Source organism: Hydractinia symbiolongicarpus, chromosome 3, assembly GCF_029227915.1.
Source record: "Hydractinia symbiolongicarpus strain clone_291-10 chromosome 3, HSymV2.1, whole genome shotgun sequence".
Classification (NCBI taxonomy): domain Eukaryota; kingdom Metazoa; phylum Cnidaria; class Hydrozoa; order Anthoathecata; family Hydractiniidae; genus Hydractinia; species Hydractinia symbiolongicarpus.
In genome coordinates, this window is record NC_079877.1 from 20335508 (window position 1) to 20353328 (window position 17821).

The 17821-nt window shown below is 36.4% G+C and overlaps 1 protein-coding gene across 1 annotated transcript; it reads right to left on the minus strand.

The window, feature by feature from the left end:
- Positions 1-10467: 10467 nt before the first annotated feature.
- On the minus strand, positions 10468-11943 carry LOC130636925 (uncharacterized). The gene is made up of 3 exons (XM_057446776.1): positions 11922-11943; positions 10678-11691; positions 10468-10607 (listed from the first exon to the last, which is right to left on the minus strand). The coding sequence occupies exons 1-3, from the start codon at positions 11941-11943 to the stop codon at positions 10480-10482; spliced, it is 1164 nt and encodes a 387-aa protein (XP_057302759.1). The 3' UTR covers positions 10468-10479.
- Between the last annotated feature and the right edge of the window lie 5878 nt (positions 11944-17821).

Here is a 17821-nt window from a genome sequence, read left to right on the forward strand (position 1 = left end):
AATTTTTGAGGTTGTGGATTGGAATTGAATAATGGTCCAATTTGCATCAATCTATCTCACCAAACTTTCGAGTTTCTACATTTTCCAACCGCAGTAACGTCATCAGCGAAAGCACAGCAGTAGTCTCAAATATCCCGTCAGCCATCAGATACAGTAGGGGTTTTAGACCAATTGTACATAGTGCCATTCCTAACGGATCACCCTGCGTAGTACCCTCTTCAAATCTTATTTCTTTACTTTTAATTATGAAAAGCTTAGGAGGAAATTTATAGCAAGTAATAACCGTTGATAACGGTCCTTGCAATATAACGTCTTCGTTCGCTTGTTCTCCTGCTGGATGTGTAACTCGTAATAAATTGATTGTTTCGTCATTTAAAGGAAGAAGTCATGTTTTTTGTTAATAATTTGATCGCTACGGTTTACATTTCAAATCTGCATGAGATCTTTAACTTTCTCGAAACAACTTCTTTGCTTCTTCTTCTCAAATCGCCTTTGTTCTATCATTCTAGTCTTCGTTGTAACACCAAAGATTTTTTTTATAACATAATTATACATATTCTGTCTTACTTCAAAACTAAAAATATTAAATAAATTAATTAATCAATGAATATAGTAAATACTCATTCATCAGTGCCTCCAACTTTTGAAAGAGAGTTGGCCAGATGAATGTCACTCAGGCTGTATTGAATCTTTAGTGAGCATGAGTCTCTTAAACACAGCAATGTCGATCAGAGAAGGCTATACGATGGCTTCGTGCGTATGAAGTCTGTTACTCTTTGGGATGTTTCACCTCTTTTCTCAGCCATCATCTCGCATAAACGTTTGTAAAATGTTTTACACTCGTCGAAAACACCAAAGGCGTGAAGGTACCGTTCTCGATGTTGTTGACACGTTTATTGTAGTGCCTTTTCTTCATTCCTTCTGAAGCATTTTTCGAGCTCCAGACCCCTGTACCCCCGAGCGTTAGGTCAAAAACCCTTATATCAAAAAATGCTCTTTGTCCAGGAGTCCAGAAACCCCTAGCGCTGATGTCGAGTCGCGCTTCTTGGCTTCTGTTCGCTGTCTAGTGCATCAGGTGTTCAGCATCCATTTCGACCAGCCTTGGTTCCCTTCTGACATCAGAGCAGACTTCGTTTAACATGATTGACGTTAAATCACAAATTTCGTTATGTCGTAACGTAACGAAGCCTCCCTTCTTGCACGATAACGCATGCGCTATGTCGAAACGGCTTCCGCATACACATTATGTTGGAAGTCTTGGAATCGACCAGCTATACCTGATGCGTAAGGCGTCTTAGAATTGCTCCTTGTCGAGCTCGTATCCAAACTCTTTGATCGGCAGATTTGTTAACCAGTTGGACGCTCCAACCATTGAATTCGCCTCGTTGGTTCTTTTCTGCTCGTCACTAATCTTCGTTCGTACTTGGAAGCAACGTTTCTTTACTCCGTTGGCTTCGTTCGGTTTTGATCATGGCGGGACTTTTTGCCACTTCTTCCTCTTCTTCAGACATCTCGAGGATTTCGTTTTGTAGCTTTCTTGTCAGGGCTTTGGAGTTGTCGTGCTCAATTGGGGCTGTCTGACATACGTTTATGGGTCCAAGACCAAAAGTCTTGGAGGCAATGTCAACAGCTCGCGCTCATTGTCGTTGATGGTCTTCCCTCCAGTGATCGCTGGGATAAACTGATGCCGTATCACGTCCTCGATAGGCTGCAGGTATCTGTCAAAGCCAGGTATGGTTCGGATGAAGTAAGTAAGTTTGTGTGGGTATCCGCTGACGTAGCATGCGTATGCCGCTTGTAGTTGAGTCACAGCGATTTGGGTTAGAAGAGACAATTCCTCTGACCATTTTTCCACTAGAACATTACAGTATTTTTCTTTCGAACCTTTACTTTCAATCACCGCGCCCAGATGTCGTTCACCTTCTGTTGTTACTTGGATGTTGGTTCCCCGGAAGCTTTCCATGGCGTCGGCCAAATTTCGTTCTTTGACGATTAGCCAAGATTTTTTTGGTTGAGGGAAGTAACCAAAATGGGGTCCTTGAGTGGCAAGGTTATCTCACCAGCTTGTTATGATCTGCATTTTCCTGTTGCAGTTATGCTATATCAGTTCGTCCAGGAGAGGTGTTATTCATAGCGTGCAGCCTCTCCTCCTGATTTTTGGCCAAAAAACATCTGTACTCTACAGCTCGAAGTAATGATGTCTTTCTTGATCACCGCCATCACTGTTTTACCACATATTCTCCGCAGTACTTCACCGACTCCGATTGGTCGAACATCGGGTTGCTTGTCTAACGGGACCAGTCTGCACGCAATGAAAGCTTCAAGGGATTCGTCACTGAGACTTTCGTACAAAGACTCTTGGTTGCATTCGCTATCGCGATCCTAAGATCTTTCCCACTATCACCGTACATTCTTGATGTCAGGATTCTTCTCCATCCATCTAAATCTAAACCCGATGGTCCAGAGCCTCCTTTGGTTTCAAGCGCTGCTTTCATGACCAGTGATTCGTCAATCGCCTCGAATACTATCGGGTTCACTCTTTCGCAAGGACCTTCCAACTTGTTGTTCTCGTTTGCGTCTCTTGCTTCGGGGTGTTTCTCTCGTAGTAGACTGATGGTTTCGTCGTTTAAAGGCAGTATCCCACCACGCATGCTGTTCGTCACGATCTTGATAGCGCCATTCACGTCACCTCTCTGCATTTTTCTCTAAACATTTTCGAGACCGTTTCGATGTCTCTCTTGTCTGTTGGTTTCGGCAGGCTTGATTGAATCGTAGCTGCTTCGTCCATAAGGTCTGCAATGTTCCCCTGGTGCCATATCTTTAATCGCCTTTCCAATGATTCTTCATGATCCTTCGCTTTTAAGATCCTGCTTGGTTTTTGCAGAAGCAGGGCAGGCATGATATGGATAGCTTTTAATGCGACAACTCGAAGTGGACTCTTTTCCGTCCATGCATTCGTTAGTCGAGGTACTTCTCTGATGAAATATTTTCCTGCTCCTCCACTGGGTAGTTTGAACAGGTTTCGACGCCAGTACACGATCTTCTCGTAGCTATCTTCAACCTTTTTTGTGAAGTCGCTACCTTTCACTTCACCCCAATAGTAGCTCTCTGGCTCCACGTTCATTTATCGCTCGATCGCATTTCGTTGATTATTGGCTGTTTGCGATGTCAGAGGTTCTCCTACTTCAACTCTGTCCGCTACAACTTTACACTGCCTTTGGTGTTGAAGTGCGCCTTGTGGCGTACGAAATCGTTTCCCGCATTTTATACACGGAACTTCCGCTTCAGCTTCTGAACTTGATGGTGTATTCATTGTCAGCTATTTATCCTTTATTTTTTTCAGCAATTCATTGCGTTAAAAAGATAGTTTCACAAACAATTTCGTTAATTTTCACGATCAAGTTTTACGAGCGACGGTAAGCGTCCGCCATTGTTGAAGTCGTTGTAATGCGTTCACATGATCTTTGTTTTTTTCGAATTTTTTGACGTCCTGACGGTTTTGGCATTTTTGACATGAGATATGACATCGAAAAATACCCTGGTATTGTTGACCGGATTTTGAAGTATAATTGGCTTACATATTTTCGCATATATTATGATAATCTTTTTCCTTAGTCAGCACTTTTAGGTTAATAATAAAATGGTGCATGATGTCGTGATCGATCAGTTTTGTAAGCAAAACTTTAAAAATCTAGCAAAATTTATGAAAAACGTTTTGGTGTTACTTTGTTAGATTTAACATAACTGACTCGGTCTTGGTGCTGCGTTGTACATTAAGAAAGAATAGTAGACTGCTAAAATAGTAAAAACAACAGTCCTGTCTTTTAGCAAGTGTTTGAAGCTAGAGCTAGCTAGCAAAGCTAGCTAAAACAGGGTTGTTAATATGCTTAGCTCGTAGTAGGTCATAAAAAACGTACTGCAGACATGTTGATAACAGGTGAGATAGCTGTTATCAATATGCATTTTAGCTTGGCACTTTGTTCACATTTAACTAGCTATTGGCTAGCTAACGTTTTCAACGTTTGCAAATTACGATAGGATTAGAGAGTTAAGGAAATCAGGTGCACAAGAATGAATCATATAAATATGTATATTTTGGGGCACCCTATTTGCAAAAATTTATCAAATATTTACTAAAATTAATAAATTTATTCAAGAAAAAGTATATAATAAAACTTGGAGAATGGGGAATCTAGTGTCTTTGAGAAATCTATGAATTTCCGCAACACCTTAACAGTATTCATGCAGAAGCAGCTAAAACCAATCCACTTACAGCCTAAAAAGACGCTGTATGTTAAAAAATTGGCCCATATGAACTGAAATTAGTAGTTTCTTTTATTGACAAATAGCTTTCTGTGATATACTCGAGTGCCAAATAAACGTCCCCCCCCCCCGCTTGGTTATGTTTTTTTAACCCGCCCCCCTCCCCCCCCCCCCCAATGCTAATAAGGACCCCCCAGCTTATTAATATTTGATAAACATTGTCACTTATCTCTATACCAAAATCCATCATTCTTTGTCGTGATTCGAATCGAATTTTCGAATTATTTTATTTGAATCAAAACATTCGAATTATTGCAGAGTTATTCGAATCTTGTTTGTTGAAGTATTTTAAAATCATTCGAATGTTATCTTATCTTAACTTTGTTAGTGTGTACAAATATACAATATGAGTGAAAATACAAGATCTTTTGACAGGAGAGAGAAGAGAAAGTATAATTTACAAGAAAAACATGAGCTTGGAGTCCTCGTCAAAAAGTATAAAAAGGAATACGACGAACTTACTGAACAAAACAAGAACAAAGTAAACATAACGCAAAACTGAAAAAACACACAAAAAAAACTTTTTCAAGGTGGCTACGTCGCAAGGGCAGTACGTAAATTTTATACCGATTTAAAAGACGCAAAACATAATGATCCCAAATTAGAGAAAGCTGTAAAACTGGGAATACGATGTTTGAAGAGTGTTGAGGCTGGAGAAACGGAAATAAGGGAACCACCGACTAAAGTAAAGTTTAGACAAGCAGGAGGTGGAAGGAAAAAGAGTATTCCTAATGTTTGCGAAATGATGTACGATTGGTTCATTGACATTCGTCGTTCATTAAAAGCTAGACTAGCAAAATCTATGTTTAAAGCTCAGTGTAAGATCTTTTAGGAGCAGTAGTTGACGCAACAAGACGAAGAAATACCGGAAGAGAAAAAGATCGGCTTTTCCAACAAGTGGATCCGAAATTAGATAAAGGAATACAATGTCAGTTTGAGAAACCCAAATAAAAGGTTTCAAATTAAACAAGCGGATCGAGAGGAACGTATTTTCGAACATTTAAAAAACATTTGAACTGTTCAAAAAAATTTTATCGACAACTACAATGCTGATCCACCAATTATCAACGGGGACCAAATACCCCTACATTGTAACGAAAGTGCATCGCAAAAACCTTCAACTTGACTGGTTATGATACATACGTTAAAGAAAAATATACTTTATCACGAGAAAGAGTGACCGTATTTACGTACGTAACAAGCAATCCTACAATTAAACTGACACCCGAATTTGTCTTCAAAGGTAAAGGAAAACGCACAAAACTGAACCAACCTAAAGGTATGTACTTTCAAAGGGCACTTAAAGGTTTATACAGACTTGAACACATGCTTAAAACGATCTCACATCACACCAAAGAATTATGCAATATATGTACGAGATGATTATAGCGTTCACATATTACCCGAAGTGAAAGCAGCATTATTAAAACGCAGTTACATTTTCGTTCGTATTGGTGGTGGAATAACTAAAGATATCTCAGTGAATAACACCGACTTGCATTCAAAATTGAAAGGAGAGTACAAAAAGCGCGAGCAACAGCTTATGGCTAACTAACTTCGTAATGATCCGAAAAAAATCCCTCAACCATCACGAGATGATATGTTAAAGATGATTTATGATAGTAATAAGGCACTAGAAAAAGATTACTCTGACGAATTCAAATTATTGGGGTTCACTAGTGCATTAGACGGCAGCGAAGGTCATGGTTTCAGAAAAGATATACAGTATTGTGGGTACGAAAATGATCGAGTTTCAAAAACAGTTGATTCAGAGTACAAGTCCAAAGAATTTGAAAACATTATTGAATTTAATAACGCCACCTAAAGAAGTAAAACGAAAAGGCCTACCTCATGATGGGGACGCACCAATAGATAAAGGAGACGAGCTATTCATTTGTGAAGGCGACAAAATTCAATTCCAAGAGCAAAACGAAGAAGAGGATGAACTTGAACAAGAGCAGTCTGATCTCGAAACCCAAGAACCAGAAGTCACATGATCTGACTACAACGTTGAACAACAATCTGTGAGTGCAGTTGGCGTTAATCAAAAGGCTTTAATACCAAAGTTACTTTAAAGGAAGAAACTTTCCCGGAATAAACTTTCGCGAGTTTGCGATTTTTCGGCAAAATCGTGAAAGTAAAATCCCGCGAAAAATGCTGTAAGTCTTCATTCGCGAAAAATAATTCCCGCGAAATATCTGGTTTTCAACCATTCGCAAAAGTTAATTCCCGCGAAAAATGTTATTTTTTCACAAAATTTTATTTATTTTTTTTGAGGGGGGGGGGGGGTCACACTACAAAAATATAGCATGCTTTTATTAAGGGTTTTCCTCTGAGTATCGTTTGAAATAAATAGGTATACTTGTAAAACAAAAGTCACAAAAGAACTCTCTTTTTTTTTTAAAGCATGCTATATAAAGTGTGACCCTTTAATAATATTCAAGACAAAAATAAAATGACGTACAAATGGAAGCAAATATTATTACGTAAATAAAATATAAAAGCTCTAAATCAATCAATTACAATGATTTCAGTGTCTTTAGCTTCATTTTTTATATTGTCTTATGCGCGAAAGTTAATTCTCGCGAAAGATAGTCAAATAGGTCATTCGCGAAAGTTTCTTCCGCGAGAGTTTCTTCCTTTAAAGTAGCTGTTACTTGTCCCGAAGGACATCCTGAATTGTTCAAGGAAGTGTGTAGATAAGATGGGTCAATTACTGTTAACATCCAGCACTTCGAAGCGACTAGGACCATCTGTTCGAAATATTCAACGGCATAACATTCACGCCAGGCGAACTGTGAAAAACCGTATTCGTGATTTATCACGAAAAGAGAATGTACCTGTACATGAGAATTCTGAGAGCACAGAACAGAAAAGTAATAATGAAAACACGGAAAACGAATGGCACGATTATGAGCTCTTGCCGCCATTACCGCCTGCGAATGAGCAAGAGGAGGATATGCCCAGGAAGATAACAATATTTTTGATGTACTTTAGAACCTTTGAACCCTTTCAGGATGTTTTACTACGAACTTTTTGTGTACTTTTATCTCATCTATGTTTAAGTTGAAGAATGATAGGCGTCGTGTATATGTTTGCTTTCAGGCGCGGATTAAGACTATGTCAACCCTGTCACGCGATGTAGTAAAAAAATGAGCCAAATATTACGCAGCGGTGCACGAGAAATAATTTCCGAAATAAATCCCGGTGCTTTCAAATTATACCCGAAATTCCGGGAAAAAAATATACTTCTTTGTTTGCTTCGCCTTATCTACTATATCACATACCTCACAACGCGCATTCAATCAACCGATGCTGGGCTAACCTATTTTATGTCAGACTGTAACCATATACTTCATAACACACAAACCCTGTCAAGGTTGTTTCTAGGTATAACCATGGAATGTTTCTCGGTAAGGGTTTGACCGTACGACTATACTTTATAGCACACCAAACCCTGTCAAGGTTGTTTCTAGGTATTACTATGATATGTTCTTCCGTGAGAGGTTGACGGTACCGCTAGATGTTATAGCGCACAAACCCTGTCAAGGTTGTTTCTAGACATAACTTGGCATGTGTCGTAAGGGTTTGACCGTGGAACTAGACTTTATACCACACAAACCCTGTCAAGGTTGTTTCTACGTATTGAAAAAGATTATAGGCGTATGGTATAAATATCGGTCGCACATGTTCGAAGGGATCTTTCCGTTATGAACATGGGTTGCAACCTTGCGAGAGCGTGTGAAATTGGTTTTGAATGAGAAAATTCTGATGGGATACATTATAGTCATAGACTTATTACTATGGATACATGAAATTAATGCCGAATTGGTAGAGGAACTTAAATTTAATTCTATGTTACCATTTTCTGACGTGCTTCAAAAGCAGAGTGATTTTTGTTCAAAGGTTACCTCCCGAGCAAAAAAAAGCTGCCTTAAAATAATCCACAACAACATGTTATTCGACAAAATAACAATGTTTTTCACAATGTCACTATATTTACAGATTTAAGGAGTACCATTGGAAAAGAAATTGACTTACTGTCGTTTAGCTCCCTCTTCAACCCTAGTCACGCGGGAATTATGAAAACGAAATATTTCCACATTTTTTAATTCACAACCGCTGACAGTATGTGAGCTATATCCAAGTGAATAAACGACAATGGTTAGTTTTTTTTGAAAATATATTTCAGCTTTAAGCGCCATCTTCAGTTCAATAGAAGTGGTTAAAATCGTAAAAGTTAAGTAAACATGTTAAAAACAGTATGTACACTAATTAAAACTCTCGTGATAATATTTACATAGTACACATGTTTAAAACTTGATGGTTAGTTCACGGCTCCTGAACTCATCTTTAGTGTTTAATAAAGGTTTAATTTCTCTAATAAATAAAGCTTCCAAGGTTAAAAGATGCTGACTACCACGGTTAGTACTGGCAAGGATTCTGACGTCAGTAACATCAACAGCTTGGTGTACAAAATTATCGAAATGGCAACGAACTGGTTTATTACTACCATTTTTGTGTTCTCTAAATCGTGTGAGAAAATGTCGGCTCGTTTGCCCAACATAGCAGGAAGAACATCCTGGACAGGTAATTTTATACACTAAAAAACTTTTGAGAAGCTTATTGATCGTAGGTTTGAGTGATGGAACAACTATTTTTAGTTTTCGAAGTGTTAATATAGGCTGCAACGGTGCACCTATATGTTTCAGCTGACTAACAAATTTGTCAGTAACTGTCCCTCTATACTGAATTCTGATTAAGAATTTCTTTTCTTTTTCTGGTTCGTCGGAATTAACTTCTTTCTTATCTTCCGTAGGTGTTATCAATTTCTTTAGTGTAGTAGCAATAATCGGATCATAAAAATCGGATGGATATAGATTTCGTTTTTAAACAACCCTCACTGCTTCAAGACTTTTGTGAAACGCTGGCCAATTGCTACATGCTCTATATACTCTATGTATGAATCCTTCTACTACTGAACGTTTGTACCGTTTGGGTGCAACAGCATAAAAATTCATAATTAGGCCAGATATCAGTTGGTTTACAATACCAAGTCGATCGTAATTCGTTATTTGTATGAATAATATGTATATCCAGAAAAGGTATTCTACCATCTTTTTCAACCTCTAGCGTGAACTTCAAATTAACTGTTAATTTCATGATGTCATTTGATATTTCCTGTTTCTGGAAGTTATTTAGTAGCTGATCAACTTCTGCTAACATTTCTTTGGCGTCAAACTTGTCAAGAACTGGGTTCCTTGTGTCAAGTGCAAGCGTATCCATCACGTATCTTGGTGGAATTACGTCAATATCACATAATTTAACTGTATCATGAATTTCGAAGATTGGTCGATCTTGCTCGTCAGAAAGGACTTTCAATTTCTTTTCATGGGATTTCTTTACAGATTCTCGAGTTTTGCGTTTCTGTTGTATTAGAGATGGAATAAACCTTCAGGGTAGACTTGTTTTCAATACATCACGTTTTAAGATAATATTTCTCTCATGTTCCTCAAGATTCTTTTTTGCTTTAACGTTCTCTTCCTTCAGTAGTTTTCGTTGGAAGTTATACACCACAGTTGGTTCGAAGCAGCCATTATTCGGAAGCATTCATTATTCGGAAGTATGTGAGCTACTCGATAAAAGTTCGCGAACAACCTGAAACAATATAGTGGTTTTGCGAATCATGATGAAAAAAGCTATATGGTTAGTATAAAACTACTACATACCTTCTTTCTTTCCAGTTTAACACGCGTAGTCAGCGTTTCTTCATTTTTTTATCTTTGTATTTCATGGGAATTGAGCTTTCAACTAATTTTTGGTGGGTAAATCTTTTTTTTTACACCTAAAATATCTGATATATTATGCAAATACAAGGATTACTCTTCGCAGTCGTACAATCCACGCGTTTGCTATTGTGTTGTCTTTTGGGGGATATTAAAAAAGGTTAAGTGGGGTGTCTTCTTCTTGGATGGAGTTGTCACTCTCACAGCCCCAAACCGAACAATTCATTTTTTAGTTTTCGACTTTTAGTTAAAATAAGTTGATGTGATGAAAGGAAGAGCGGTGCTTTTTTCCTAGATTAACCGACGTGTCTGTTAGTTTGCAGCGGAAAATTATGCTGAGGGGAGAAATACCTTTTTTACTTAGTCTAGTTTAGCAGTCTTTAGTAGAGTGTAGTAGCTTGTAGTAGAGTGTAGTAGCTTGTAGTAGAGTGTAGTAGCCTGCAGTAGAGCGTATTTCTCTGTAGTAGAGCGTATTTCTCTGTAGTAGAGTGTAGTAGCCTGTAGTAGAGTGTAGTAGCCTGTTGTAGAGCGTAGTAGCCTGTAGTAAAGCGTATTTCTCTGTAGTAGCTTGTAGTAGCCTGTAGTAGAGCGTAGTAGAATGTATTTCTTTGTAGTAAAGCGTATTTCTCTGTAGTAGAGTGTAGTAGCATGTAGTAGAGTGTAGTAGCCTGTAGTAGAGCGTAGTAGAATGTATTTCTCTGTAGTAAAGCGGATTTCTCCGTAGTAGAGTGTAGTAGTCTGTAGTAGAGTGTAGTAGCCTGTAGTAGAGCGTAGTAGAATGTATTTCTCTGTAGTAAAGCGTATTTCTCTGTAGTAGAGTGTAGTAGCCTGTAGTAGAGCGTATTTTTCTGTAGTAAAGCGTATTTCTCTGTAGTAAAGCGTATTTCTCTGTAGTAGAGTGTAGTAGCTTGTAGTAGAGTGCAGTAGCCTGTAGTAGAGCGTAGTAGAATGCATTTCTCTGTAGTAAAGCGTATTTCTCTGTAGTAAAGTGTAGTAGCCTGTAGTAGAGTGTAGTAGAGCGTATTTTTCTGTAGTAGAGCGTATTTCTCTGTAGTAAAGCGTATTTCTCTGTAGTAGAGTGTAGTAGCCTGTAGTATAGTGTAGTGGAGCGTATTTCTCTGTAGTAGAATGTATTTCTCTGTAGCAAAGCGTATATCTCTGTAGTAGAGTGTAGTAGCCTGTAGCAGAGCGTAGTAGAGCGTATTTCTCTGTAGTAGAGCGTATTTCTCTGTAGTAGAGCGTATTTCTCTGTAGTAGAGTGTAGTAGCTTGTAGTAGCCTGTAGTAGAGCGTAGTAGAATGTATTTCTTTGTAGTAAAGCGTATTTCTCTGTAGTAGAGTGTAGTAGCCTGTAGCAGAGTGTAGTAGAATGTATTTCTCTGTAGTAAAGCGTATTTCTATGTAGTAGAGTATATTAGCCTGTAGTAGAGTGTAGTAGAGCGTATTTCTCTGTAGTAGAGTGTAGTAGCTTGTAGTAGAGTGTAGTAGCCTGTAGTAGAGCGTAGTAGAATGTATTTCTCTGTAGTGAAGCGTATTTCTCTGTAGTAGAGTGTAATAGGCTGTAGTAGAGTGTGGTACGGCGTCTTATTCTAGTGCTGCGCAACATAGGCATCCACATTTAGAATGTGACTAAAAAGCCAATTACAATTCATCACTATACAAACTCTATTTACAAGAAAAATAATTATTCACAGAGCACTATGGTTAAGGAACGCAGGGGCTTACAGCAGTTAAGCTTCATGCAAATAGTTTCAAAAAATATTCTAACTTTTCAGTTAAAGTGAACTGGGGAAAACGACGTTCAAATGACTACCATCTCCATAATGGTCTCGCATTATATACAAACGAAAAATTATCTGGACATCTTCCCACAAAGAGATTCTTATCAGTACATCAATTGTAGTTGGTAGATAAACAAGGCATGATGGCCGATTCGCCAGCGGTCATCATAATATCAGAGACAAAGAAACAAATTTAGCAGACACGCCTAAATATTCATTTTCAATTTCACATTTTGTGTTTTACTGCGCTTACCCAACGAGACATGATCCGTTTGTTTAAGCCTTACAGAATACATTACAAGCAATGTATGTCCTAAATACCATGAGTGTTTACTATTACGCTTGTATTTATACATCAATCGTCTCCTGACAAGTTACTTTGGGATTATTAATTTTGCTCTTGATTGTCGAGTGTCTAGTTGTGGTTTTTAGGGAAGAACAGTTGAAACTTCAGTAATTTTAAGCTGGATCTGGAACAATCGGTTTGTAATGTCATCCATACTTCATACTTTTCAGGTGCAGAATTCGCTACTTTAAAAATTGCCCTACAGTGTTTAGCATTTGAAAAAACACTACAACAGACTTCATGGAAAATGTAAATGAAGCCTTTTCAATGTCGTGTTTATGTCAAAACGCAATACATGATAGCCGTACACTGTGTGAAACGAAACTAAATTTGGATAGGTTTACATCCAACAAAGAGCTTTTGATTAGTAAATCAAGTGTAGTTAGTAGGCAAACAAGGTATATAGGTCGAATCGCTAGTGTTGAACATAATATCGGATACAAATTAGCAAATTTAGCAGACTCGCCCAAATATTGCTTTTCAATTTCACATCTTAGGTTCTATAGCGCTCACCCAACAAGTTTGAAGTACCTATAATGCACACCATGGCCCTCCAATAAAGCGAAAAGTGTTTATCCATATATGATCAGCTTGTTTGAACCTTACAGAATACATCACAAGCAACGTATATCCCAATAACCATGAGTGAAGCCAAGTGGTCGCTATTACGCTTGTATTTATACACCGATCGTCAATTGAACACAAGTTACTCTACGCAAATTAAGTTTGCTCTTGATTGTTGAATGTCTAGTTGCGGTTTTATGAAAGAATAGTCGAAATTTCAGTATCTTTGAGCTGGAACTTGAACAACCAGTGTGTAATGTCATTCATACTTCATATTTTTCAAGTGCAGAAATTGTTACTCTAAAAATTGCTCTACCGTGTTTGGTATTTGCGAAAACACTACAAAAGTCTTCATGGAAAAAATAAATGAACCCTTTTCAAAGTAGTTTATATGTTCAAACGCAATTCATGATAGCCGTTCACTGTGTGAAACGAAACTAAATTTGGATAAGTTTACATCCAACAAGCTACTACACTTTTTTTGTTTCTATAATAGCTAAGCTGTATGTTTCTCCTAATTTGTTACTATGGCTAGAATGTTTTGTTTATAGTATTAGCTAACAAAACGTGCAAAATATGAAACTGAGAAAAGCAATTTTCAGTCAAATTTGTGGCAAATTTAGCTGCAAATCGTGTCAGGTTGCTACATCTTTTGTTTAGCCAATTTCTAACGTTTATCTTATAACAAAAGTCTAGTAAACTAAATTCATCATTTTTCCGTTTTTGATATTTTTGATAAGGCCAGGGAAGAGAGATAGATATCCTTTCCACTTATTACATATCGTTAGCAAAAAGTTGTAAAACGTTGACATTTTAAGTAGGCATAAAACTAAAAATTTTGTTGAGTTTTTTAAAGTCTTCAATACCAAACGGTATCATTTGTTTTTGTTAGCTTTTTTATAAGCTTTTTAGTGATTTTATTTTTCAAATAAAATTTAATTCAGTTATAAAAAACGTTTCTTCTCTCACATGTCCATTAAAAAAGCTTGTTATGATTTTAAATATCCTGATTGGTTTAAATTTTCGAAAAATCAAGCTGGTTGGTTTTAAAAAACAATTCTATAGCGGATCAACCGTGACTAATGTAATAAACAACGTTCTTTTCTTCTGTTCTTCGATTGCTGATTTTGCATTTCTGTATAGAAAATGCAGCAAACACTGGCGACATTCAAAAATGTGTTTTATATTTTTTAGGTACGATGCTGAAGAAACTCAACTCTGCCGATCAAAATGTTCAAGAATATTTTTTAGGAGAAAGATGTATTACTAAGGCTTAAATAAAACTAAACGATACGGCTTTATATTTTCCCTTTTGTCACGACCTTATTGAGTAAAACCAACTTGGGGGATTAGTCTACGTAAAACTCGTTTTAGTAGGGAAGCTTCTGAAGCAAAACACGCCAAGACCCCCAGCATTGTTTTTTGTGTTTTTTATATTCAACTCTCTGACATAGTAAAAAAAATTGCTAGATCCGTGCCTGGCTTTTGTTACATTTTGTTCGCAGTTCCACTTACTATACTGGTGTTTATCTTTATGCCTTTTTTCCCTTGGCTGCAAACTTTGAAATGTTATATGGATTTGCGAAAATTTATACAAGGTACTGTATATACATTTAGGGAGTATAGGGAGTCATGTAATGAAATATGACTTTAAGCATGGTTTTTCTATTATTTTTTTTTTACATTTTAACTGTGTATTATATTTATGATATATCCGCATGGTGGAGGTTAAATTTTCAAAAAACGAATACATTTTTAATTTACCCACTTACTCCTTTTAATATGTAGATTACCAGAAAAAAAAGCCCCATCGATAGCATTTGTAGAAAATGAGATGTGCGCCATTTTTAAAAATGGTGGATTTCCAAATTTTCGGAGAAAACGAAAATTGGTCAATTCGACAACCAGTCATTTTAGAACAAAAAGTATTATCACACTAACCCTCAAAATTCATTATATTTGAAGCCATTGTCTCATCTATACTTTTCAGTTTTCTATCTAAAAACTATTCTTTTATATTCTATTATTAGCTATCAATTCTTTCGTTTTCTACGTGCACAGTTTTTTACGAACCATCTCAACACTAAATAAATGTAAACATTCGAAACTTAAATTCGATAAATTCTAAACTTTTGATTCGAATGGTCTGGGATATAAAGCAAATTTGTTTTCTGACCTTTTATCAGTAAAATAACTAAAAAAAAATTAAAAGTAGATCTAGCATTGATAAATTATAAAACAACTGCACGCATTGTCGGGTTCTTTCTGATTAAGATTTCGGATTACATCCGGGGTCTTATTAAAACGGGCGGTCTTTTTCTTCTCCTCCTCCTCTTCGACCGATTTTAACCTATTGCCGTAACGTCACGACTTTAAAGTCCGACACCTGGCCCTGCGTCCTAGCTCTACGTTGTGTGCGTATCTTAATGTTGGTAAAATTGGGGAAGAATGAAGACTGCGTTACAAATTTGATCAAAAATATTGTTATTTAATATTGTTTGATGAGCTATGTTAGATACTCCTTCAAATTTTGATTTCCAGTTATGTTTTTAAAGAGGCGGATTTTGTTCAACTAAACTCTAGGGGTTAAGGTAACGAGTTCAATGACGCCATATTGATTATACTCCAGCTTGTTCACCACGCTGCGAAGCGAAGTTATTTTTTTGTAGCGAAAAAAAAGTATTTGATTCGGTTGGTATAATTATTCAACTGCTTAAATTTTGGTCTATCAACATTTAAGATATGCGGCTTTCATAAACCCCTTTCTTTTGCCAGGGGTCTTCTAAATTGCGTTTTTCAGGTGGGGCAAAAGGTCTTTTTCTTCTCCTGTCAGTTTGCCCCAAACTGACCAAAGAAAATTACTGAATACTTATTGAAAGAAAGAACATATTGAATGAAAATACATATTGGATAAAAACTACATTATATAACTTAAACTTGATAAAGAAAGAATTGTTGAAACACTAATTAGCAAGCTTACACCATAGTGTTGTTTATACCATAGTGTTATTTCAGCAGGTTCCTGTCAGCATAGCCTACAGTATATATAGTTACATCTTAGTACACCAGCATAGGCTACATTATTAGTTAGCTAGCTACCCTCTCGTTTATATTCTCACAATTTAGTATGAACACTCCCAAAGCATCTTGCGCAGGGAGTAACCCAGGAGTTGCCTACAGTATTGTCAAGTTTGTTCAAGGAAATTTTCATCAAGGCAATGAAAAATTTGGTGAAAGTGCTGGTACTCAATGTGTAGCAAATGCCATGCATGCTATTGTTTAGTCAACTATTCGCAAACCTATACTCTGGACTGATTGGGATTTAGACCATATTTTGGATAATGGTGTTTGTTTATATAAGTCACTTTGATTTGATTTGATTTGATTCGATAATTTTATTTAGAGAGTTGATAAAATATACAATGTTGTATAAGGTATTTTAATAAAATAAAATTTAAACTGTACCCTTTCCCTCAATTGAATGAGATAATAATTTCTGGGAGGGAAGGTGGTTAACCTACTAAGGCTAATTAAGATCGAATATAATTAAAATATAAAGGAAAAAATTAAATCTAGTTTATATAACCTAAACATGGTATATAGGTAGCACATAGACAACATTTGCAGTGTAGACTACCCAACTGCCAAATCTTATTGCAGAAAACTTCCTACAACTGGTGCTATTCTTTTTATCAACTCCCAAATTCAATTTCTATAGATGGAAATCAAATATGTTTAACCTTTTTGGACAATTTACATGGCGAACTAACTTTGTTGCAAAACAATTTTTTGAATTTTTCAGAATGTAGTAGAATTATGTTTATGATAAGTGGTTTCACAACATCAATTTTATATAACAAGTCCTGCTTTTTTATATTTGACTCCCATAGTTGGGGAAATAATGGTTCATTTACTGCAGATGGATATTCTGTGTTGTTAACCGTCTGGATTTTCAAGCGGGCAATACGGGTTTTTAGGCATTTTGATTGGCTTAGCGCTCTTGACGACAGGCCGATATTTGCGGCATTACCCGTCGTCAAGAAAAATTGTAGCTTAAAATGTAAACAAGCACGAAAAACAAGTTTTAAGAAGCATTGGAAATGATTTTATCTAACTCCTACAATACATTTATCGATAAAAACATTTTCATAGGATAGAAACAAAAACAATGTCAAGTTTAACAGTTAAAATAACCAGATTCAGCAACATTCCGTCTGGAATCTATCTTGATGAAATTTATCATGGAGAGATCATATCAACATCAAAATAAAATAGCAAAAAATATTGGAGTCCTATATAAAGCGAAACCATACTTGAATGTTCGTTGCTTACGAGATTTGTATTTTTCATTCATACATAGCTATTTAGCTTATTGTAACATTGCATTGGGTAGCACCAACCAAACTAAACTACATAAATTATATAATAAACAAAAACATGCTTGTGGAACAATATTCGGAGTGAACAGATACACACCTTCGCAACCAATTCTCCATAAACTTGGAGTTCTCCAGTTCATGTTTAAAGTTCAACATTGATTGGTATCTACAATTTTCAAAACCCATTCTTAAATCTACTACTTTTTCCATTCGACACAGAGGTCCCGTTATATGGAATTCATTCTTAAATGAAAATACGAAGCAAATTGATATTTTTATCTCTTTTAAAAAAGTAACAAAAGATAAGTTACTGGGAACAGTTATCGACAAAAGAAAGTATTTTTGGGATAGATATTGTAAAACATGGAAAAAAACTGAGAGTGAGAATGTGAAAAAGCATTATTCTTGCAAATATAGGAAAGTATACTTTATAAGTATTATTATAGAAGCGCAACACTAGGAGCTCGATGATAAGACACGTTGTGTCTTCTACTTGCTCCTGCCGTTATTATATGTCAACTAGCATTGTAATTTATATATATGCATACTTTTATACTGGCGAAATAATATAATACTTACTAGATGCTTCTTCAACCATGGCTAGTTAACTAGCTACATTGTCCATAAAAAACGATAATCTGAT

What these genes read in the sequence shown, in the direction of transcription:
- LOC130636925 (XM_057446776.1), bottom strand. Translation starts at nt 11,943, where the DNA reads ATGCGAGACCATTATGGAGATG. An exon ending in GCGAGACCATTATGGAGATG is followed by an intron (nt 11,692 to 11,921) that starts GTAGTCATTTGA and finishes CACTAGAATAAG; the next exon opens with ACGCCGTACCACACTCTACT. An exon ending in TCTACTACAGGCTACTACAA is followed by an intron (nt 10,608 to 10,677) that starts GCTACTACAGAG and finishes ACTCTACTACAG; the next exon opens with GCTACTACACTCTACTACAG.